A 25,096-nucleotide genomic window follows, 5' to 3' on the forward strand; every position below is an offset into this window, starting at 1 on the left:
CAGCAAAAACGTATTTCTCACTCTCCAGGATGCTGGAAGGCCAAGATCAAGGTGCCAGCAGATTTGGTTCTTGGCAAGGGCCTGGTTTGCAGATGCTCTCGTTGTATCCTCACGAGGCTGGGGGCACAAAGAAAAGCCAGCTCTCTCCTGTCTCTTCTTACAAGGGCACTAACTTCATTGTGAGGGCCTCGCCCTCATGACCTAGTTGCCTCCACAAGGCCCCACCTCCTAATGATATCACATCGGGAATGAGCGTTTCAACAAATGAATCTGGGGGAGACACAAACATGCAGTCCAAACAGCAGTTAATTCCAGTTTGACAGGGAGCAGAGACCTTTGGCTGCCCCCATGCCGAAACTATGACCGTATCTACTCAGGCAAGAAAGGATGCTGACCAGAGACATTTCCAAATTTTAAACCATGACCAGAGATGTTTTCACATTCTCCAAACCATGGGAGACCAGTTAAGCTGTCTTATAGTATATGAAGATTAACCGAAAAGTATCTCCATATGTGGAACCCCAAAGCTGAACTGAGATGTCTCAAAACTATACTGCTCAGATGACTGAAAATGATCTCAGAGAATGGTTTCCTTAGAACTGGTGCATTCTAGAAAGTTCTAACTAGTCACGTGCACCATTCTGGCTAAAGAGGGTTCAACAGCCCAGAAGGTATGAGAAGTGCTGTCCTGGGGAGAGTACTGACCTTTGAGAGGTCTGGCACTTCAGAAACCCGTTTAACTGGAATCACATTTTCCGAGCTCGTTTGCCCAGAGAATACTCTTTTCACTAGTCATCTCCTGGCACCCAAGGGAAGGGTCTCCGTGGTATACACTCTGGGGAGACTGACTTGGAAAACGATAAAGGAAAAGCTGCTCCAGGGGTTTATAAGCTGCACTTCAGAGGTTCAGGAACCATCCAAAATCCTAAGGGAAAATAGTATATACTTTTAGGGAAGAGGATTCTCGGCTTCGATAGAGTCCCAGTAGGCCCGTATTGGCAAATATAAAGAGTTGCTTATCTGGGCCAAATCCCTTGCACATCAGGAAACCGGGGCCAGTTTGCTCGCGTTTCTCTGGCAGTTACTGGAGAAGGTTGGACCAGAACCGGAGTCTCCTCATTCCTGAAACTCTGTTCTTGGACCACAATCACCCTGGCCACAGCTCCAAGCTTCCCACCATATCTCTGTGGGACTTTTACTGTAGACTCAGTACAGATTCTTTTCTCTTGTTTAAAACATATTAAAACCCACCTATAAACTAGGCAATTGAGTAATTATACCTTTAGAAATAGATCTTCCCCACACATGCAAAATAAAATAGTATCACCGCCTCCACCACACAGACTCGGAAATTAACCAGGTTTTAAAACTTCACCCCAAAACATTCTGCTTGTAAACATCCTGTGCTCTCCCTCACCTTGCACCTCTGTGACGTGCTGTGTCCAGGAAAGAGCTGATATCGTATTAGATATTGCACAGAACGGACACTGAATAAACCGCAGCATGGGCCTGGTCCATATGGGTCCTAGATTCATCCATGGAACAAATCTTTCCTGAGCACCTGCTGTGTGTCAAGCACTGGTCCAGGCACTAGGAATGTGACAAAAGATAAAAGGTGGACAGAGAGGGCCCTCGCCCTCAGGGAAGTGACATTCTAATGGGGGAGGTGAACAAAAAGCCAGTAAATAAATAAACAAGATTGTATCAAGAGAATAAGTATAAGAAAGAAACAGGTTAATGTGGTCCAGAGAGATAAGTGGGCTATAGGAGCTGAGGAGTGAATGAAGAATGAAGAGGAGCCAGCCGTGAGAAGAGCGGAGGGACAGGCATTCTAAAGCAGAGGGCACAGTCTGTGCAAAGGCCCTGTGGCAGGAATGAGCTTAGTGTGTTTGCTGACTAGAAAGCAGGCCAATGTGGCTGGAGCAGGATGAGTGGAGGGGACAGGGCGTGTGAGCTGAGGCTGGAAAGGTAGCCCAGACGCAGAGCACACAGGGCCTCATCTGCCACGAAAAGGAGCTCGAGTCTGGGAAGGAGAAGGAATGCAGAAAGCACAGAGCCAAGCTCCTTTTCGTGGCAGATGAGGCCCTGTGTGCTCTGGGTCTGAGCTTCGTTTCCAGCCTCAGCTCATCCCTTTTCCCCTCCACTCATCCTGCTCCAGCCACACTGGCTTTCTTTCTATTCCCCAAACACAGCAAGCTCCTTCCTGCCCCAAGGCCTCTGTACGTGCTGTGGCCCCTGCCTGTCTGTGGCGTACCGAGCAGTCCAAGGGGACTGGAGTTCAACGTTCGTGAGTAAGAGTGGAGGAAGCCGAGGCCAGGGGCCAGCTTGTGAGGGCTTTGAGCTTCAAGCTGAGGACTGAGACTTTATCCTGGAGATGATGGGAAGCCAGTGACCAATTTTAAGCAGGGGAGTGATAAACTGGAGAGGTGAGACTCCAGGCAAGCAAATCTTTAAGGCGTCTAGGGAAATAGCCAGGCAGGAGATGACACGAACACGACACAACCAAGTGGGGCAGAAGCTGGGAGGAAAGGGATGGATTTGAGATGTTTTTAAGGAAGAGAATCAAGTGGGCATGAAACACCCAAAGGAGACTTTGGGATTCTGACTTGGGTGGACGAGTGGCTTCATTCAGCAGTGGAAGGAATACACAAAGACAGATTTGGACAGTGAGAAATAAAGTTAGTTTTGGAGAAGTTGAGTCTGATGGACATGTCACTTTGGACGTTTCTAATAAGCAGTTGAAAATTCAGGGCTGGTGCTCAAGAAACAGTTCTGAGGTACATTTTAGGATTTGGGATTCACAGGCATACTGTTGGGGATAATTGGTGCTGTCGGCATGAAAGAAATCACCCATGGGGCGTGCAGAAAGTGGTCAGCCAAAGAAAAGTAAGAGCTTCAGAGAGAGCCAGACCCTGGTTTATCCTCCGGCTTTTCCACCTAATACATGGGGGTGTTGAACAAGCAGGCCTCTGTGGGCCCCAATTTCATCTCCAGCCAGGACAGTCCTATAATGCGCACCCTGCAGGGGTTTTTGCGAGTTTGCGCTTCGCGGCGTCTGCAGAGCGCCTGGCACACAGGAGGTACTGAAGCCACGTCCACTCTTAGAAGCAGTCAAAGAAACAGGAGAACCTGGAGACAGTGACGACTTAAATCAAAAGAGGAAGGGGTATACGTATAACCGATTCACTTTGCTGGACACCTGAAACTAACAACGCTGTAAATCAACTATACTCCAATAAAAATTAAAAAAAAAAAAGGAGGAAGGAGTTATTAATATTATTCACACCCTGAAGGTCACGTAAGACGAGATGATTAAATACGTAAGACAGGGTCCCCAAGGAAAGCAGCTCCAGCAGACGAGTAGGGGAAAGATCCTGCAGGCATCACACTGAGGAGTGAACGTTGGGTTAGAGGCACCAGTGAGAGCATCTAACTTGGCGCTGTTTGTGCCAAGGGCACGCTGACGTGGAGAAGGCAGAGGACGTAATCAAGACGGCAATCGTACGCGTGACCCCCCCATCCCAGCCCTGACTGCACCATCCCACGGCCCCGCCCCTGAGCTCCACCACCTTCTCTAACTTCTCCCCCATCCCTCCCGCTGCCACGGGCAATTAGCTCGAAAACTTTGACTTGTGAGATAGCTGACCATCAAGAGCTCCCCCCAGACACAGTTCCAGGATGGCAGCAAAATACACATCCCAGCTGCTTTGTTTCTTCTCGGGTAACAAAGTAGGAGTACAACCATTCTAATATTTGTGTCTAGTTCCCAAAAGTCCCGATTTATACTCTGAATGCCCAAATGTCCTCAGCCTACATTTCAGATTGGTGTAGACCAGAGAAAGTTAGCGATGAGTTAAGAGGGCAGCAGCGAGACAGAAGATGTAAGGTCCAAAAAAACATTTTTTTAACGGACAGCCCTGAGCATCTTTATAAGCTGAATGAAAGAAATCAACGCAGGGGCTACTGTTGTAAAAGCAATAAAGGAAAAGCTAACTGTTGAGATAAGCTCCCTAAAGAGATGAGAATACAGCTGGAGAAATTAATGCTGCAGAAAGAGGGGGGGTCTGACTTCCTCTGAAAGGAAGTAGTAGGAGGAGTGCAAAGTCAAGGTACATTTCTTGGCAAAGGGGAAGGAAGTTGATGGAGTCCCTTCCCGGGAGGCTCTATTTGCTCAGTAAAATAGGAGGTGACATCATCTGTTGAGAATGAAAATTCTGAAAGGCAAGGACGAGGCAGGAGGTGTGGGGAGACAGGTAAAGATTTGGACTGGTCACCATGGGAAACAAGCAAGGGAGCACATGTGGTGTGTGTTAAAGGCTCGGGAACTTTCGCTCAAGGCTCATCCTTGGTTAGAGACCATGACCTTGACGGGGAGACCACCTGCAGTGTCATGGGGTTATGGGCCAGCTCTCCGGCAACCAGGCCACTTCTCTGGTTGAAGAACCAAGAAGAGACCTGGTAGAAAAAAACCTCAGTGTGCATATATCATAATCACTGCGCCATATCCTTCCAATGTCTCCAGTTCCAGTCGACAAGGGAAATGTGTAAATATCAGGGAGTCTGGATGTCAGCGTTGGAAAGTTAAAATGTGCAATTGCAAAAGGAAAAGAAATCCGTACGTAAAAGTCTGACTATCTGAGCCTTTTGTTCATGGAGGGGTTTTGTTTTTTTGCTTTTGTTGGCCAGGCAAGTCATTCCACTGGCGTTCGAGGGGCACCGTTGGATGAGTTTCTTCTTAAGTGGGAAAATTTGATTGATTCTTTCTTTGTGGATATTTTGCTGCCCTCACGTCGGCTGCGCCCAGCCTTGAAAGCTTGTTGTCACCCCCACCCCAGGTGTTAATCATGCAGATGTTTTGACATCTAGGGGATCCTGCCAATCCAGGCGACCTGGGGAATGACGGTCCCTCCCAGGACTAGCTAATTCCTAAAGAGAGTAAACAACTTACCTGGGAGAAGAATGCCTCTTAGACACAGACCAACCATCACCTTATCAAACTCTCACACACCAGGCCAGGCACTGGACCACCAGGGACAGCTCCTAGAGCCCGAAGCTTACCGGAATTACTCAGTCAGTGCTAAGCTCTTTACCGTGCCTGCCTTGCTTTTCCCACGGAAACCCCGGTAAAGGCTCTGGTCTGGGCTTTCCCCTCCCTCCTGCCCTCTGTCTCCAGACCCCACCCCCCCCCACCATGTTTCTGCGGCGGCCCTGTGTGCCCTGACATGCCCCTTCCTCTTGGGGAATGTAGGTAAGAAATTCTTCCTTCCAGGTCATCGCTCAGTCACCTCCATATCAAAATCCCACAGGGCCAAATGAGACACCCACTCCCCCTCCCCCACCTCCATGCTCCTCTCTCCAGCCATCACCCCTGTCCGGCTCCCCGCACCTCTAACTCACATGCTAGCCCCTTGCTAATCCTGGCAGCGGGTGACAGCTGAGCCAGTCGGATGAGAAGCCCCAAACCAGAGGGACCAGATGGTCCCGAGCATTGCCAGCCTGGAGCAGCTCACGCCGTGGCAGCTCCTAGATTCACACCTTGGTGACTGTTTTAACTGAAATGTCCCAGAATTTGTTGTTTTTTTTTTAAACCGCTAAGTAGACATTTTTAAGAAACCTCCACTTTTCTCTTTGTGCAAACAGAAACCAGCCACCTACACCCACGGAACCGTATGCCGAAGTCTAGTGCCGACGGCAAAACACGTGTCCACGCGTCTGGACTTACCCAGGGATGCTCCGGTACACAGAGGAGATCTGGTCTTTTGTTTTACAAAAGGGGATTGTGTTGGGGGGTAGCCGCTCCATCCTTCAGAACAATGGGAATTTCTGCTCAGTGAGTGAGCCCTGGAGTTCACTGCATGCGACTGCTCCATTTATCTCAATACTACATATAATACTCCACAGAATACTCCATTAATCTCAATACTACATATAATACTCCATGGAATACTCCATTAATCTCAATACTACATGGAATACTCTACGGAATACTCTATTAATCTCAATACTACATATAATACTCCACGGAATACTCCATTAATCTCAATACTACATATAATACTCCATGGAATACTCCATTAATCTCAATACTACATATAATACTCCACGGAATACTCCATTAATCTCAATATTACATGGACTACTCCATGGAATACTCCATTAGTCTCAATACTCCATGGAATACTCTATTAATCTCAATACTCCATGGAATACTCCATGGAATACTCTATTAATCTCAATACTACATGGAATACTCTATGGAATACTCTATTAATCTCAATACTACATGGAATACTCCATTAGTCTCAATACTCCATGGAATACTACATGGAATACTCCATTAATCTCAATACTACATGTAATCTCCAAGACAGGGCATGCTGGAAGTCATCTCACAGTAGTGAAACGCACGCACATTACACACGTGCACACACACACACACACACACACTGTGCACACACACACCCAAACTTAAAACAGGAGAGAAGAAAGACCTTAAAACACTATTTGATTGTCTCGAACATAAATATAACCATATGGCACTAATTCTGGCCACACTGGCTAAGGCAGGCCTCCAGGCTCCTACAAGTATTTCTGGGAGGCCTCAGGCCAGTCCCAGGAGCTCTGCCGAGGTCCCACTGCTATGCAGGCGGCAAGTACTGCATCTTCCTTTTCTTTCTTTCCTAGTCTTCTTCTGGGCCTCCTAACCTGGAGGCAGCCATGTCCAGCTGTCATCACGGCGGCAGCTTAGCTGGGACCTACGGCCACGTCTCCAGGATGTCACTCCTCCTATTTCACAAGCCCTCCTTTCTCTGCTCTCTCTCCTTAGTACTTGGGGAGGAACCCAACAGTTGAAATTGAACCAGAGGCCAAGTTCAAAGGAGAAAGCCCAGCCTCCCCTTGACCCCTGAGCCTGTCTTCCTGGGCCCACGTGTGGCTGGCTTCCCTTCTCCAAGAACGAACGCTGCCAGGAGGCTCCCGCGTCCCATCTGCACCTTGACTCACGTCAAGCCCACCTGATCAATTTATCACACGTGCCCAGACAGGACGGTTTCCCACTAGCAGACACAGCTTAAGCTCAAGCCAGGAGTATACACACGCCCCATACACACAGGGAGACTGCACACTTAGTCAAGGTTTTGATGGAACTGTACACTTCTGAGAACTTCCACAAATTTAACAGGGTAAGAGGAAGTTGGAAAGAGGAGGGGTGTAAACGTCATGATTGGCTAAGGGCTGCCCTCCCTAACCTCGGTGACCAGGTAAGAAGTGATCCTCCCCTTGGTAAAATGATACCCAAAGAGGCGAGCAGCTCCCCACACCCACTGCGATGCCTCAACCACTGTAGGACACATAACGCTGCAGAGAGGAGGCTCAGACCCCAACTCATGCCTCCGAAGCTGGTTTCACAGAATACACCTCTCTGTGTTATCCATCCGGGCCCACTACAAACTTCCCAATTTGCCACGGCAGACCTTAGAAATGGAGGAGAAGAGACGGAGAAGGTGCTGGAAGACAGCCTCTGCCCACTCTTACAAAAATGTTTTAAAAGGTATAGAATAGGAACTGGCAGGAAAGGGGTAAGCTATTTCAGAAAAACAGAAACGAACAACCAAACAAACCACTTTACCGTGATCATAAAGATGGGGAGACAGAAGTTTACAGTCCACAGCGACACTGACGGGCAGCCTAGAGAAGCTTCAGTAACATACATGGAGCCCAGAAAGCCCGGAAGTGGATCTTCCAGAAACGAAGAGAAGGTCAACAACTGACAACCCACAGGAAGAGAGGTTCAGAGCCCTCTGACCGTGAGGACCCTACCTGGGGTAGAGACCAAGCTTCAAAGGGTGACCGGGCAGCGCAGCCGCTGGGGCTGTGTCTGTGACACTTGGCTTTACCCCAGTGCCCCGCTGGGAACGCACGATCTGGCCGAAATTCATTTTCATAGAGCTCTGTTGACAAGGACAAATCCGGTCATGATGAATTTCAAGGACCTCTTGAAATGCTGTGTGGCTATAGATTTTCACAGTATTCAACGATGTTTGCGAGACATGGACCACAAGCCGGAGCTTAGATTATTTTCCATTTTGGTAGAGAGAGTGACAGTAATAAATTTGGCCTGGATGGCAATTCTCTAAAAGTCTTACTAAACAGGTTATAAACTTAACAATTTCTCTGCCCACCAAACACTGTCGGAACCATTTAGACGTAAGTAGATGGGTATTCACCAGGGGAAAGTTCACCAGAGCTGGGACAGACACCAAAGCCAGGATGATTGTCTGAAAACTCAAGTCAGGCCATGTTCGAACCCAACATGGCTTGTTGGACCCCTTAGCACCAAAGCCAAGCGTTGCTACGACGTAGGAGGCCCCCACTTCACCTCCCACCTCCCACCTCCTCCTGCTTGGGCCACACCTCCCTCTTGGTTTCTTTGAACATGTCAGATGCAACACCACCTGAAGGCATTAGCACCTGCCGTCCCTTCCTCCTGGAAAGCTCCTCCCCCTACATACGGGCACGGTTTGGTCTTTCACCTCCTTCAGGTCTTTCTATAAATATCACCTCTCAGGTGACACCCCCAACCCTGCCACCTAAGTTTACACCACCTCCATCCCACACTCACGCACCCACCCACTTCCTATCCCCTCGCCTGCTTTGTTTCTTTCCTCCTAGCCGCCGACACTGTCTAACATAGAATGTATTTCACTCACTTGGAACTTCTTCTGTCTCCTCCACCAGAATGTCAGCTCTCTATGTCGTTTTCACCATCGGGTTCATTTGTAGTACCCAACTTCTGCTTACTATTGTATTGCCCGGTGCCTAGAACACATCCGGGAGGCACAGGAAGGATCTGCTCATTGCGGGAAATGGATGACAAGATAAGAACGCAAGCCCAGCGCACTGCTCCCTCTCCCTGCCTGGACCAATGACTACGGAACTGTACTTTGTGAGAACCTGCCCCAGTGCTGGACTCGGGGGCGGGATGTGGGCAGTTGGGTGCTGAAGGCTAGCGCTCTTCCTCGGTGGGGATGCCAAGTCAGATAAGAGGGAGGGTAAGGACAGGTGAATGAGACCCGCAGGGCAGCCACTTGTCGCAGGAAGACTTACATTCCCTAAAAAAGTGAAAAAAAAAAAAAGATAACAGCTACAACTTGAACACTACTCAGTGAGCAAATTGGAGTGGAGAGGAGGAAAAGAAAAAACAAAAGCAGTCACAATAATAATAAGGCACAATATCCTTACCTTTTCCCAAGGGGGTAGGTCGGGGGAAGAGCCCTGGGGTGTTCTAAGACACCCTGAAATTATATGCAGAATTTTGTGGGACTACGCATACTTCTGGAAAAAGATCTATATACTTTTCATCAGCTTCTCAAAGTGGCCGTTGACCAAAATAAAAACTTCCAGAAACACTAACTTACACTTGAATGTTTTCTGTAATTCGTTTTAGTCCCACCAACGCCCATGTATTAAGTGCTGACTACCATACTTCACCAAATCTTAAGACACAACGATTTTAAGACACGCTTTTATTTTAGATGGCATGTCAATTCCACTATGCCATTGGCTGTAAGACAAATACTAATTTCAGAGATGTTGAAAATGCAAAGAAGAGTGAGTCCTGGAAACTACAAATTACACTGCATGTCAAGCACCATGCTAGTCCCTTTACATATTTTACCTGAGTCCCAATGCAATAACATTATGATTCCTATCTTATAAGCAACAATTCCAAGAACTCAAACCTAGGTTTGTCTGAGAAGCCTCCTACAGAAGCATCCGAACAAAGAGACAGCTCCCACTGCTGCAGATCTTAGCACCAGCGAAGAACCTCTCACAATCAAGTGCACTGGGAGACACAGAGAGGTCATTCTAGTTGCATATCAAATGACTGCAGAAGCACCCAGCTTGAATCGGAAGCCATGCTTCAAACAAACTTCCAAATGCCCAGAGGAGAGTTTCACATTTATTAGTCTAAAGAGCATCTGCTCCTCCATCAACTTCATAGCCTTCTCTCACTTCAATAAGCAACTATTTAAGTGGAATTTAATGATCCAGAACACACAGTGCACTGTGCTGAAAGTGGGATTCAGAAATAAAAGATGCACGATTCCTTGTCAATTTTAAAATGCATCCCTACTATCAAAGCATTAACAAAAGAACGTCTCCAAAGGTTGGGGTGGGATAGTGCATGAGCACGTGTGTGTGCTATAGAGGGTGAGGAGAGAGAGGCTGAGATGAAAACGCCCACTGCACTGGGTATCTTCACAAACAGGATATGCTCCCACCCCCCCTGAGGAGTTCTTAGGAACTCAGTGAGTAAAACCACCCCCAGGGAAGAATCAGAAAGAAATCTCTCCAAGAAAACAACCTGCAGCCTGAATGTAACTGAAAGCAACATCAACCTTTGTGGATGTCAGCCTCTGAGATTTGAGAGCTGCTTGTTACAAGGCAAAGCTGATGCATACAGCCTGTTACACTCAGATACATGAAGTCAACGTGAAAACTCTCGGCAGCACACACTCTAATGTAAGGACTGTACCTGGAGTCACATGTGAGCCCTCAGGCTTTTAAATCTTCATCTTTCCCGGGAAGGAGCCTTAGAGCACAATTGGCTCTATATATCAATACATTCTTCTTCAAATTTTGGGTCAATGCCATCCTCTTTGTGAGTCACCTAACAGTGAAACTTACTAATAATGAAAACAAAAATGCAAACCATGACTTTTTTTTAAACCAGCCAGGCGGTGGATGACAAATTGTATCTCGAGCTTGTCCTCATCTCTCTTCTCAATTGCATTCTTCTGGTAGCCTCTCAATTAACCTCGATGGCTCCTGAGACCAGGAGGAGACCAGCTAAAGCCCCAGAGGCCAAATAGTCATGAGAAAATGTCCTAGACCACAGTACAGGGAATGGGTTTGCCTTGGGAAGCCCCCTGTTGGAAAGCAGCAGGGCCAAATTATAATTCAACAATTATCTTGGGGCTTCCCTGGTGGCGCAGTGGTTGAGAATCTGCCTGCCAATGCAGGGGACACGGGTTCGAGTCCCGGTCTGGGAAGATCCCACATGCCGCGGAGCAACTGGGCCCGTGAGCCACAACTACTGAGCCTGCGCGTCTGGAGCCTGTGCTCCACAACAAGAGAGGCCGCGAGAGTGAGAGGCCCGCGCACCGCGATGAAGAGTGGCCCCCGCTTGCCGCAACTAGAGAAAGTCCTCGCACAGAAACGAAGACCCAACACAGCCAAAAATAAATAAATTTTAAATATATATATAAATAAATAAATGAATAACTATATTTTTTAAAATAATAATAATAATAATTATCTTGAATGTTTTGGAGGAAGTTACTGAGAATATTGTTGTTGTTAAAGATCATGCCCAAACACACACACACACACACACACACCCACACACAAGACTGCCTTTTTTAAAAAAACTTGGATTGTAAATCAACCCTCAGAAGCTTCCTAAGAAACTTCCAAAAGTTTTCCAAATAACACCATCCTCCCAAGTTGACCGCTTCCAGGGAGCCCAAACTCATTTGTTCAGACGAGTTCTGCGGTGTGTGTTCACATGTCAGTTTTATTACTTTTTAATCTGTTGTTATTTTTTGACCCCAAAAGGGGGTGCTGAGCACCTGGGCACGGCGGGCCCTAGCGGTCCCTTCTTCTCCTGATCTAGCTCCACGGGGGCTCCCGGGGATCGGGCTGAAGCGAAGAGCAGACTGAAAGCTCAGGACGCGGCTCCACCACAAAGAACTGTCCCCCCCCAAAGGCCAGTAACCCAGCAGTCTGTGGTTCTCATCAGGTGCCCGGGTGGTCTCCTTCCCACAAAATGGTCAAGGCAGGTGTTCTGAGCACGATGGGTTGGGAGGGTCCTCGTGTGAGGGTCCAAACAGGAAAGAGGCGAGTAGCTACTCCAGAGCACCTAGACAGACATCACGGCAACCTCAGAAGACACACCTGCCCCCTGATTTGGAGGCAACATTTCTGTTCGATGTAACGTTTTTTAAATACTGAAACTTCACATTTTAAGTTTAAAGTCGCATCTCTGTTTCTGAAGGGGAGGGAAATAGGAATCAAGGCGGATGAGTCTCTTCCCCTCCTAGCTGCCCCGGTGGTGTCCCTGGGGTCTTGGAGCCCTTGGAAACTGTAGATTTAATTCTCGTTAAGCACCCTGTAGATTAAAGGAAATAACCGCCAATAGGTTCAAAGAAGACACTGTGCTTAGAAAATAAGACGACGCATCTCTGCGTTCAACGGACGGTGCTGAAGGGTCCCCTCCCAGGAAAGGCGAAGTGCTTGTCTACCTCCATGGACCCACCGCAGTGTGACGCTGAAACGTCCCTGCTTTGCACACGTGACTTAAATGGGAAGCCTGGGCGGGAGGAAATGAAGAGAGCAGTGGGAAAACAGAGCCTCTGCAGTCCCGTCCGGGAGCTCCCCTAATCAGACTTTCAGAATACAAGTTCTGAGTCAACGTGTCCTGTTCTGCCGGTCAAGACAGATGATCAAAACTTGCCTCTGTGCGGCCTTCTGCAGTCAGAATTTTAAACACGCTTTTGGGGCCCCAGGACTTCCCAGGGGCAGGCCGGCGGGGGAGCCGGGAGCAGCTCAGCTCACGAGTTCCGGGAGCACCGCTTCAATGCCCATCGAGTTGTAGCCTCTCCTTTTCCCTCCTTTCGCTGTTAAAACATCACGCCCCCAAAGGCTTCACTCCACTCGCCCAATCCTGAAAACTGGCTGAGCGACAGGACTGCTTAACCCAATCACTAGCAAAAAAGGCGGCTCTGGAGTCTTGGTCAGATCATAGGATCCCGTTAGATGCCAGCGTGGAACCTTTATTTGCATCCCTGCTGCCCTTTTCCAGTCCGAGCCAGGCAGAGAACAGCAAAGGGGATAAGTGAGGTACAGGTAGGGTCCTCGAGTTGAGGCGTGTTGGAACATAAGACCCTGCGAGAAAGGAAATTAATATGCAAATCTTCTGTATCCCCTGCTTGTGGGAGACTTGCCAGAAGCAAGTACAGTTTGACACCAAGTGGTCAATAACTAACCAAGTAGCGCCGGACGACGGGTGGGTTGGAAGATTGTCACCGAGACACTTGAAGGATGACTTCAGGGAGGGGCCGGTTCTCCATAATAAATCTCACGGGCGCCTAGACTTGTCACGGCGCTCCACCCCAAATGTACGGCAGGGACCCTGTCAACAGATCGCTTGGATGAGCTTAATTAGCGCCGCCGGCCTTCCGCTCTGCAAAACCAATCCGAAGCAAAGTCCTGGAGGAGAGCTTCACCCAGATCAGATTTTCTAGAAAGAGGGGAGGGGCCCCAGGGTAGAATCTGCCCACGTGGGTCTCCATGCACGGCGGGAAGAAAGGGAAGAAAGTGCCTCCGAAGAGCTTTTCCGATTACTGTACCACCCAGGAACAGCTGCGCTGGGGCTGCAAACGGCACTGCTGGGCCCGGCAGAGCCCGAGAGAATTCTCCAAGGACCCTGTGTACTGAGGGGGAGGGGGAGAGAGCGGGAGGAAGATCACTGGAGAGGGGAGATGAGGAGGGGTGCGGAGAGGAGATGGGAAGACGCAGGTGAGAGAGACGGGAGAGATGGAGAGGCCGAGAGAGGAGCGACCAGGTGAGGTGAAACAGGCAAGGGAGGACACGCTGCTAAGCAAGCCGAGAAGTCCTGGGGGGCTGCGGAAAAGACGGGGAAAGGTCACCACGGCCACTCCCTGCGGAAAGCACAAGCTGCCAGGCCAAGCTCAGAGGAGACACCTGCAGCCCCTGATGGCCATACCTGCCGCCACTTCTGCTCCCCTGGGAGACTCTGCCTGGAAGCCTGTGCCCAAGCTCCCACTCAGGACCTCCAGGGTCTCAGACCAGAACCCGCTGCCCCAGACTTTCAGGTCCCATGAGCCCTTCCCCTAAAGGCCAGAGGGGGCAGGGGGGCCCTCTCCCCGATGTTCTTGGTTGGCTGATGAGCGAGGAATTGTGGAGCAGGAAAGGGGTCTCAGCCCACACGTTCACACTGCACAGGAAGCCCCTCTATAACCTCCCTGACCATTGGTCACCTAGCTTGTGCTTGAATCCTTCCAGTGACGGGGAGCTCAGTCCAGTCATGATTCCATGAGCCCCTGTTACTATCACATCTACCACATATCCTGACTCTACCCTCCCCCCGCTCTTCACCACATACACACACACACACACACACATACACACACACACACACACACACCCCTTCTCCATTCACCCCATGATTCTCTATTATTTTTCACATCAATCTTATCATACATTTTTCCTTAACCACACTGGCGCTCCTTTAACTTCTTTAGGGATTTCCTTTTCCTCTGAGAAACCTCCTCTTCCAGTTTAAGGACAATCTGCTCTTTTCTAGTGTGGATACTCCATCCCTGATTTGTTGCCCTGAATGTAAATGCTGTCCATCTTTCTGAGCACCTCGAGAGCACTGGAGACACAAGGGTGTTTAATGACCAGAGAAAAACACATCCAAACCCAAAAGCTCTCTGTACTTTTCAAGGTGGGCAGCAAAATCTCTACAGTCTGGGTCAAAAAAAAAAAAATCCCACATTCAGGCACCCTGAGTGCTCTGGCCATTTTTACTGCTGTCCAGACAGAATAATAACTAATATTCACTGAGGACATACAAAGCAGTAAGCACTATTCTAAGCATTTTACTTGTATTAACTTAGCCTGTCTTCACTGTAACTCTGTCAAGTAATTACTATTATCCCCATTTTAGATACAGAAACTGAAGGAAAAGGCAGGGTAAGAAGGTTGCCCAAGGTCTAGTAGCTGCTAAGAGGTGGAGTCAGAATTCAAACCCAGTCTCACAGTTATCCAGTATTCTCTGACCCACTCCAACTCTGTACCGTCTCTGCAGCATGCCACCTTTCAGGAACTTGACGGCTTTTCAAACATCAATGCCTTTCGTCTACCATAAACGTATAGATGACATTGTACTTAATGGTGAAAGACTGAATGCTTTCTCCCTAAGATCAGGAATAAGGCAAGAATGTCTGCTCTCACCAGTCTTATCTGACATCTTAGTCAGTACAATTAGGCAAGAAAAAGAAATAAAAGGCATACAGATTGGAAGGAAGAAATAGAACTGTTAGTATTCACAGACATGACATAGAAAATCCCAAGGAATCTACAAAAGAACTCTTAGAACTAATAAATGAGTTTAGCCAGGTTGCAGGATACAAGGCGAACATGTATAGATCAATTATATTTCTGTATACTAGAAATGAATAATTAGAAATTTAAAACACCATACCATTTATAATAGCACCATAAAAGGAAATAATTAGGTATGAATCTAACCAAATATATGTTAAGATATATATGCTGAAAACCACAAAACACGGATAGAAGAAATTAAAGACAAATTAAATAAATGGAGAGCTATACCATGTTTATGAAATGGAAGACAAGATTATTAAGATGTTAGTTTTCCCCAAATTAATTTATAGATTCAATGCAATCCCAACCAAAAGCCAAAAGCCCATCAGGATATTAACAAGCTGATTCAAAGGAACTAGAATAACCAAAACAATTTTGAAAAAGAATAAAGTGGGAGAACACACAATACCTGATGGCAAGACTTAGACTAAAGCTACCATAATTAAGAGAATGTGAGATTGGTGAAAGAATAGACATATAAACCAAAGAAGCAGAATGGAGAGTCAAAAAGTAGATCCACACAAATATGGTCAATTAACTTTTTACAAAAGCACAGAGGCAATTCGATGGAGAAAGGTCAGTCTTTCCAATACATGGTGTTGCAACCATTGGACATCCCCATTAAAAAAAAGCCTGAACTCCAAACTCGACCTCACTCCTTACCCAAAAATAACTCAAAATAGAAGGCTCTGGGCGGGAGCACCAAGGACATATTCAAGACCCACTTGAGGGATGGTCAGCGGTTTACATATGTTAGGGTGAACCATATAAAATGCCCAGATTTGTTTCCCGAGAACGCTTGAATCTCCTTGAAGGCACATGTCTCCTAACTGTTTCTATGTGTATGACAGGCGCTTCCCTACTAGAAAGAACACGATCAATGTTTACTGAGATTGACCTGAGCAAATCTTTCCAAGACCTGCCGGGGATCGGGGCGGCAATACCGCCGCTGAGCCTGCTTTCTTAGGGAAGAGGGCAGAGATCTCTGGCTCACATATCTGAGAGCTGCGAGAGACATCGCATGCTTCCTCTGCCCTCCTCAAGGAATGCCTCTGCCTCCCCCCCGCCCCCCACTCCCAGGCCAATGACTAGTTTGGGGTCATCAGGAGTCGGGAATCCTGAGAGTCAGCCCTGTTTTGGGTAACCAACTGTGTCGCTGGCATATCCCTCAACATCTCCAAAATATTGCGACCCTCAAAATCGACAGCTGATTTAGTGTTCAGACACTTCGAGCTGTTTTCTTTCTCTGGTCCCAGGAGGGGAAATGCACCAGAGAGAGGAAAGCAGAACAAAATACCAGAACGCCCACAGCCCAAAGAGGAGATGGGAGTCCGAACAGGAGGTACGCGCTGACAAAGACAGCCCAGGTTGAATGGAGCTTCTCACGGATGCCTTTTCTTGCAGGCAGGGCTGCACTGACCTCATCCCAGACGCCGGAGTTGTCACTGTTGATGACACAGGTTCAAAGCCCAATTCCTCATCCACCCCATCAGCACATTCCTGCTCTACGGCTGCCTCTCTCAGTAAGCGGCATTCGTTTCCTCCCAGTTTCATGGGCTCAAAACCAGCTCCCTCCTTGGGCTCTTTCCATAAAAGCCAGAAGGGGGGAAAAATAAACAATCGAGATGGGAGTGAATAAATAGAAAGGACCCCTAAAGATCTGAAATACTTGAAACCAAAGTGCTGCCCTATGCTTCTCCAGCTTCAGGAGCTTCTGCAAAAAGTAACATCTGGGAAACAAAACGAAATGATCTGAAAAGAGCCCGGGTTGCCCGGCTTTGGCAGCAGGCACCCCGAAATCTCTGGGTGATGAAAGCTTGGCAGGAATATCCTGACGGGGATGGCGTTGCCCAAGACACTTGTCTGCTCTGCTTCCCAAAAGCACATTGAAAACACATTTCCCTGTTTAATAGACTTGTGAGCTGAAATGAATGTGTCAGAATGCTAATAAATAGGACAGAACCTGCTAGCCCAGCAAATGTTAAATTTTGCATAAGGAGACAGTATCCCTAACTCCTTGGTAGACGCTTAATGGATATTTCAGACAAAGAGCCCTGGCAGCTGCTCTAAAGTCTCCCGATGAATTTAAGTCGGTTTCTATTATTGCCAGGATTAGCCTCCTCTTGTTTCCTCCCATTTTCTCCCCTCTCCCTCCCTTGTGCATGACAAAAGGCCCTCCGGCCTAACCAAGCTCCCTGAAGCCTGGCCACGGAGGGGGTCAGAGCGTGGGGCTGATCAATGGACTGGGTTGAAAAGGGTTCCCCCCAAATTCTTGTCCACCTAAGCCTCAGAATGTGACCTTCCTTGGAAATAGAGTCTTTGCAGATGGAATTAGTTAAAAAGTGGTCATACTGGATTAGGGTGGGCCCTAAATCCAACAACTGGTGTCTTTGTAAGAGAAAAAAGAGGGTGATTCAGATACCGACACACAGAAACACACACAGGGAAGAAGGCCACATGACAGCGGCAGTAGAGGCTGGCGTGATGCGGTTACAAGCCAAGGAATGTCAGGAGCCACCAGAAGTTACTAGAATCAAGGAAGTTATTGGAGTGTGGCCCTGCGGATGCTTTGACTTCTGACTTCTAGCCTCTGGAGCTGTGAGAGCAAACGTTTCTGTGAGGACACACCGTTTGTGGTACGTTGTTATGGCAGCCCTGGGAACTCAACACAGTCAGGAGAGCACACCTACACGTTCCAATGTATATGAATATGAATCTCCCCCGAAGGTACCTGAGCCGATCATGTCAGGTGATGGTGGTGGTGAACAGCATTGCCCCACCCCTTTGATTTCATTAGCAGAGAGCGCACACCTGCCAGGAGTCTTGTAAGATCGGACTTCGAATCATTTGACTTTCTCTCTACTTGCTGTCTCAGAGAAACTCTCCAACTTCATCCAACTCTTTTCCACACTTAGCATTCCCAGCACATCCAGGTACGAGACAAATAGATAAAGAGACAGAAATACAGTGAGAGAATTTAAAAGATGGAAGGAAGGGAGGGAGGAAGGAAGGGAGGGAGGGAGGGAGGGATGGAAGAATGAAGGAAGGGAACCTAGTAAGAGCTTGTGCCACCTGGTGTTCCTTCAGGTGGGTTACCATCCACGGGAAGACAACGTTTCAAAAACATTGTTAAGCACTATTATGGGCTGAGTCGTGTCCACCTGAAATCCATGCACTGAAGCCCTAAGCCCCAGTACTCACAATTTACCTGTATTTGGAGATAGGGTTTTTAAAGAGGTAATTACATTAAAATGAGGTCATTGGGGTAGACCCTAATCCACAGGACTGGTAAGAGGAGGAGATCAGGACACAGGCAGAGGGAAGACCAGGTGCGGACACAGGGAGAAGGCAGCCGTCTACAAGCCAAGGAGAGAGGCCTCGGGAGAAGCCAACCCTGCCCACACCTTGATCTCAGACCTCAAGCCTCCGGAACTGTGAGAAAATCGATTTCCGCCGCACAAGCCACTCATCCTGTGGTGCTTTGTTAGGGCAGCCCAAGCAAACGTATAGAAGTACCAGACTGCCTTCTAGGCCTGGGCCTCATGAAAATGCACTCCAAGTTGGCTGCCTAGCTCAGAAAATCGGGACAGGAAAAGAAATTAAAAAAAAGCAAATAAACAGGAAAAGTGCTGTTGGAGTGGTAAATATGAGGCAGGCAGAATGTAACATTCATCAGAAGCAGAAGAATCTATAAAATGTATCCACCTAATAATGTTCCCCTGAGTCAAAACACTCAGGCCACCCACACAGAGCCCTGTTCCGGAGGGTATTTCTGTACCACTTCCTTATTTTATTTAACATCCATGATGCTAAAGAGCTCCTGGTAATTATTATCGTTGAACACTTTACTTTATCCTTTGGCAAAGTATTTTGGGTTTTTTTTTGTTTGTTTTTTGTTTTGGAATTAAGACGTGGCATATTTTAATAGCCTAATAGCCTCAGTGCTATTGCCATGTGCTGACAGGTTGGGTTCGTGCCCTTTTGAATGAAGAAGCCCAGGTTACAGGCCCTCACCTGGAAAGGATGGAGCAAAAGCTAGGACCTGCCTATTTTTCAGGTCCCAGGCAACTCCTCTCAAGGAGGCCAGGAGAAGACTTGAAAATGTCCCCTGACCAACCAGTTATAGAAAAAAAAAAAAAAAGAGTCTAATTGCTAAAACCACATGCCAAGACATTAAATTACATGAATAACTGTGAAGTCATTCTTTCATCTGTAGAGAGCTTACTGATAAAAATTCAAAATTACGAATAACCTCTCAGAGACTTCCCTAAACACATTATTTTGGAGACCTAGTCATAAAAAAAATAAATAAATAAATCAAAATTTCTCCTAAGAGCTACATCTGGCTCCTGATCAAATTTAAGTGTACTAAATTTGACTGGAAATATCGGTGACAGAAGTCAAGAAGACTTGGAAAATTAGAAGATATGGGAGAAGAAAAAGGTGATTGTCAGAGGAAGCTTGAAGCTGTTTAAAAAAAGTCCTCTTTGCTTCCCTGGGATTCGGCTATCTTAAAGGATTTTGGTGCCAAGGAAATCTAGGAGCTGGGAGTTGAATACACGTGGCTGGTCTTACAGAGTGAACAGGCAGCTGGCCTCCGAGAAGGGATCTCACCCCACAGCGACGGCTTCCCAGCCCCAGGCCCACACGTTGTGCTGGAAAATATAATCCTCCAAAGACCAACCAGTGTGAAAACCCTTCAGCTAAAGAAACTGTCCCCGGTTAGGACGTAACACATGAGCGGGAGTAAAACACTGTCGATAACTGATGCCTCCACGTTCAACAGTTGATCAAGTCTCTTCCCAGAGGCACCGAAGGGAGGATACTTAAAGGCGAAAACAGGGGAGAGGAATGATTCCAAGTACATGAGTGAAAGACAACAGTATGATACCTGGAGGAGAGGTGGGGGCGCCTTGGAGAGGGGGAAGGGCATCAGAGCACATCCAAGCGCCTTCCTGACTCTCAGTGGACAAGCCCTGTAGATGCTCATCTCGGGGTCGGGCACTTGGGAACCTTGAGCTGGAAAAGGCAAAGTCTGTCTCCCAAGATCAGCTCTAGTTCTATGGGAAGATGCCACCCAGCAAGTCCAGAGCACAACCAATGAGGAATTCCTAAGATACAAACAAATACATGTGACTGGAGTTGGCAGTTTCTCCAAATTTATAAGCCACTTGACGCTAGGTCTGCATCGGTTTCGTTGTGCAAAACATGGTTGCTCATCTGCCAGGCTGTCCAGGTAGAATTATCATTGCCAGGTGAATTCTCCTAACATAAAAGAATAAGGCATCAAGGAAAAATGTGTTTCTAACCAGAGTTTCTTACGGCTTACTCTTGCCTGACTTAAATCGCCGTTCACTTCTCCACCCAACAAGCTTTGGAAAGGTTTATAGATAATAAATAGAAGCCACTTCACAACTAATTTCCCAAATTAAATCCACCTCTTTCTGTCCTGGAGAATAATGCCTACTTCTGTTCCTTCCACAGGTACACAAAATTACAGACAGTCCTCCATCTGCCATGATAATGGATCCATGAGAAAAAAACCCTTGAAAAGTTTCAGCTTCCTCTCTCAGAACAAACAACATATGGAAATGGGGCAGTTAACAATTACCCTTCTTTAAAAAAAAAGTGGTTCTGACAAACCCAGGGGCAGGACAGGAATAAAGACGCAGACATACAGAATGCACTTGAGGACACGGGGAGGGGGAAGGGTAAGCTGGGACGAAGTGAGAGAGTGGCATGGACATATACACACTACCAAATGTAAAATAGATAGCTAGTGGGAAGCAGCCGCATAGCACAGGGAGATCAGCTCTGTGCTTTGTGTCCACCTAGAGGGGTGGGATAGGGAGGGTGGGAGGGAGACGCAAGAGGGAGGAGATATCGGGATATATGTACACATACAGCTGATTCACTTTGTTGTATGGCAGAAACTAACACAACATTGTAAAGCAATTATACTCCAATAAAGATGTTAAACTAAAAAAAAAAAAATTTAGCCTAAAGAGAGTGCTAGTGAGAAAAAAAAAGTCCACTGGAGGCTGAATGGGGGAGGCTGAGGCAAAAAAGCCAAGTTCTAGATAAACACTGGGGTCGTGGAGCCATCTGAAATGTGATGGACGTTATAGATCTTTGCCTTCCAAAATCACGTATCTTTTTGCATTAGATTCCAAGAGGTTCATAAATCCTTTGCTGCCCACTCATGGACCCCAGATGTACAGAACCCCTGGCCTTGTTTCTAGAATTTACTCGACAGTAGAATTGCCCACAGAGGTGTATGCATGAAAGTGCTCTCTGCCACTTTCTTTATAATAGCAAAAGAGTGTAAACACCCTAAAGGGCCATCAAGAGGGGACTAATTAGGTAAGATCATGGCCAAGAATAAGAATCAATGAATGCCCAGGAAACAAAAACCAAAATGTGTTATTAAGTGAAAAACACAAGGCACAGAATAACGGGCCAAGTATGATGGTATAAACATAATATTTCTGAAAGGAAACACAAGAACCTAGAAACAGCGTTTGTGTCTGAGATGGGAACCTAGACCATAAGGGATCTGAAGGTGGAAGAAAATTTACTTTTATTTGTAATCCATGTTATTACTTTCTTAATTAAAAGAAAGCTAGCTGGAGAGAGATAAATAGTTGAGGGGGGTGGGAGAGAGAGAGACAGACAGAGAGAGAGAGACTGATTTATAAGAACTTCTGGTCTAGCGAAGTCCCAAAATATCCCCGGCCCTGAGAACAGTTGATATTGTAAAACATTTGGCACCAAGACGTACACAGGAAGGCACTCATAAATGCATAAATGCTTTTCCCAGCTTGGGCTGCTGGCGATGCTCAGAGCAGCCTTACCTCCTCTCCACAGTGTGGTTTTTCTGGCTTTTCCTCTTGTTGAACCAATTATGGGACATTATAACAGCAGCGCCAACATTATTTTTTAAAGGCTGATGTTATTCACTAAACACCCATTAAACCAATCTCCGGGCTCCATTTACAGCTAGCTCAAGGGCAAATCCAGATGGTAGTACAAATAACACGTATTCAGACTTGATCTGCACAAGGCCAGCCATCAAATAGCCATTACCAGTTTTAAAGTCTTCAACTGCCTGACAGCCACAGGTGTGTCCAGGTGAGAAGAAGAGCAACCTTTCCGGAGGTGGCTGGGTTCCCTCGGTCTCTGCAGACCATCTTTGCGCTCCCCCAAGGGCTGCATTTGCCTCTGTATCTGAACAGTTAGCAACAACGACTGAGGGTTGCTTGGTAACCTGGTAACAGGCGATGCCTAGGTGTTTCTGAGCAGAGGACGGGTTGCATCGTCTCCCACGCAGTCTCCGCTCACGGCTCCACCCTGGGGTGGCCAAGAAGATCCAGCAATCCTGGGAGACTTTCCAGGAAAGTCAACTCCCGCTGGCCCTATATTCCCATGGCCCCAGCGGAAAAGGTTCATCTCAAAGGGATCGCCCCTTTTTACCTTTTTTTTTTTTTTTGATTGATTGACAGGCACTGAACCTTCCCCCCTGTGGCCTTGAAGATTGAAAAAACGGGATAGAATAAAATCTGCCCAATTTCTTCATCATAGAGAAGGCTCAGAATCAGGAATGTAAATATGGCATTGGAGTGATTTGGGTATTTCTGTCTTATTAAAAAATATACTGGTCTGTAGTTTTCTTGTGATGCCTTGATATCCATTTGGTATCAGGGTATTACTGGCCTCAGAATAAATTAAAAGGTGCTCCTATTCTATTTTTATAGCAAAAAAAAAAAAAAAATCAGGACCATAAAGTCTCCTATTTTATTTTTATACCGAAAAACAAAAAAAGAATCAGGACCATAATGTCTCCTATTTTATTTTTATAGCAAAAAAAAAAAAAAAAAAAAAGAATCAAGACCATAAAGTCTCCTATTTTATTTTTATAGCAAAAAAAAAAGACAATCAGGACCATAATGTCTTCATAGGGGATCACAGGAGCTCCACGACAGGACAGCTGGGGAGAACTGAGAGAAAGCCTCCTGTCCCTGTGTTCCCACGACCCGGCATGGAAAATGACGATCTCTGCTGGGGGATGGTGCCCCACGCTGGCCACTGGCAGCTCCTGACTCTCCAATAAGAGGAGAACAGCAGACGGCACCGAGCGGTTCTGATTTGAGTATGAATGACAAGCGTGACTGGACACAGCGGGCAGGTTTTTCGTGCTCACCCTCTATTACTTGAGCTCATGTTAGATGGATTTTCGTTTCCTGATTACATCCCACATCCAAAGCGGCAGGCGGCAGTGAGCCGCAACCCAAGTGGAGAAGGTATTCGAGTTCTCCATGAATAATTCATGCAGGACATAAGCTGAACACAGATAATTGAGAACTGGCCGGGGCATTGCTGTAACTTTTGTACGTTTACTGTACCGCGGTCTAGCGATCACCTCAGCCGACACAGGGTGGAAAGAGCAAATTAACGTGCCAGCCCGGAAACATGAAAGGACTTTCTCCCTTAAATCACTAACGTGAAGACAGCGACTGGTCACCAGTCTGTTTCTCCCCGGCGCACCTGTGGGAGAACTCCAAGCGAGGCAGGAGGCAGCCGCTCTCAACACCCTTTGCCTGGTTTTAGTTCCCGAGTCTGAGGTTTACAGAAGTGGGGAGGGGGAGGGACAAACGTTTCACAGCCTTGGTGGGGGGGGGTGGGGAGAGGGGGAGGGGGTGGCGCTCGCCCGCTAAACGTGGGACTTGAATAAATGCAAAGGAAAAAACAGGCATCCACCTCTCCTGGTGCAAACTGGTGCTTAAATTAGCCAACTGCCCTTGGTGAGCCATGACCGGGCAAGGAGCGGGGAGTCCTACACGGAGACTGGAAACCGGCATGATCCTCTGAACTCCTTCTCAGGGGGCACTGGCCCAGTCTGCACCTCCCCGACGGAGATTCAGGAATTCCTACCCGATTCCTCTTGAGGGACGCAGTCCCTCTAACTTAAGACAAAAGGCATGACTTTGCCATCAGTGTTTTCAGGTTTTCTGGCTCCAAACTGAATCAGTGAGAGCAACAGTCAGTTTCCCCAGATGGACCAGAAAGATGAAAGTCACGTAAATGGAAAGGAACATCCAGGGTCCATCAGGGAGGGGGAGACCGAGGGACAGATGTCCATCCACTCCAACCCAAACCAGTCCAATCCCATCAGAGTGGCCCTGGCCCACTTGTCCAAGTTGGAAAAGCAATCAAAAGGCCCTGTTACCTCCTGTGCACTAAGCGGGTGGTTTGGAGAACCAACGGGGAAGGAAAGCACGGGGCCAGACGCTGGCTCAGGGCCGTGCGACAGTGGGGTGGGTACTTTGCGAGGACAGGACACAGCACCTGGCATTTCCCTGCCATCCCTCCCGCCACCAGGCCTGAGTCTCCCCTGTCTCACTCGGCCCCGGGTCTGCAGCAGGGAGCTTGCCTGAAAGAAGCCCAGCTCTACCTATCCGGATGGAAAGTTCACTCTCGGGGAAGAGCAGCCTGGGACCCTCAGCATCAGACTTCTTCATCAACGCAGGGTCGAGGTTCAGTGCCAGGGCCATCTGGGGGTCTTCTGCTGCACCCTGAAACGAGAAGCAGGGGCATCACCGTAACACCTCTCTGCCTTCACTCCCCCGGCCCCTCCAGCTCCCGGCAGCCAAGGTGGTTTGCCCTTCTCTACCGAGAGCCCCGGGCCAGCCCCAGCTGTCAGGCTGGGCTGAGTCATGAGCAAGGCGACAAGCTTTCCGGCTGCAGAACTTTGAGGATGACAACAACGGGACCTGAGGCGTCGGTGCTGATCCTAGAAATGGGAAGAACACACACTGGGAAAGAGCGGGTCAAACATCAAACCCCCCTCCACGATTCATCACCGCCGGGCAGATGGCAGAACGGACTCAGTTCCCCAACT

At 47.7% G+C, this 25,096-nt stretch overlaps 1 protein-coding gene across 19 annotated transcripts in view; it reads right to left on the minus strand.

The window, feature by feature from the left end:
• SLC39A11 (solute carrier family 39 member 11) overlaps positions 1-25,096 on the minus strand; it is a 423,126-nt gene that overhangs the window by 208,510 nt on the left and 189,520 nt on the right. For 14 of the 19 annotated variants that reach the window (XM_082372229.1, XM_082372225.1, XM_082372219.1 and 11 more), the window contains one exon: positions 24,629-24,770. In XM_082372229.1, coding sequence (XP_082228355.1) covers positions 24,629-24,770 — 142 coding nt within the window. The remainder of the gene's footprint in view (positions 1-24,628; positions 24,771-25,096) is intronic. The other 5 variants (XM_082372221.1, XM_082372228.1, XM_082372213.1 and 2 more) reach the window with 1 other exon arrangement.

This window comes from Balaenoptera borealis, assembly GCF_965194805.1.
Source record: "Balaenoptera borealis genome assembly, chromosome: 20".
Taxonomy (NCBI): domain Eukaryota; kingdom Metazoa; phylum Chordata; class Mammalia; order Artiodactyla; family Balaenopteridae; genus Balaenoptera; species Balaenoptera borealis.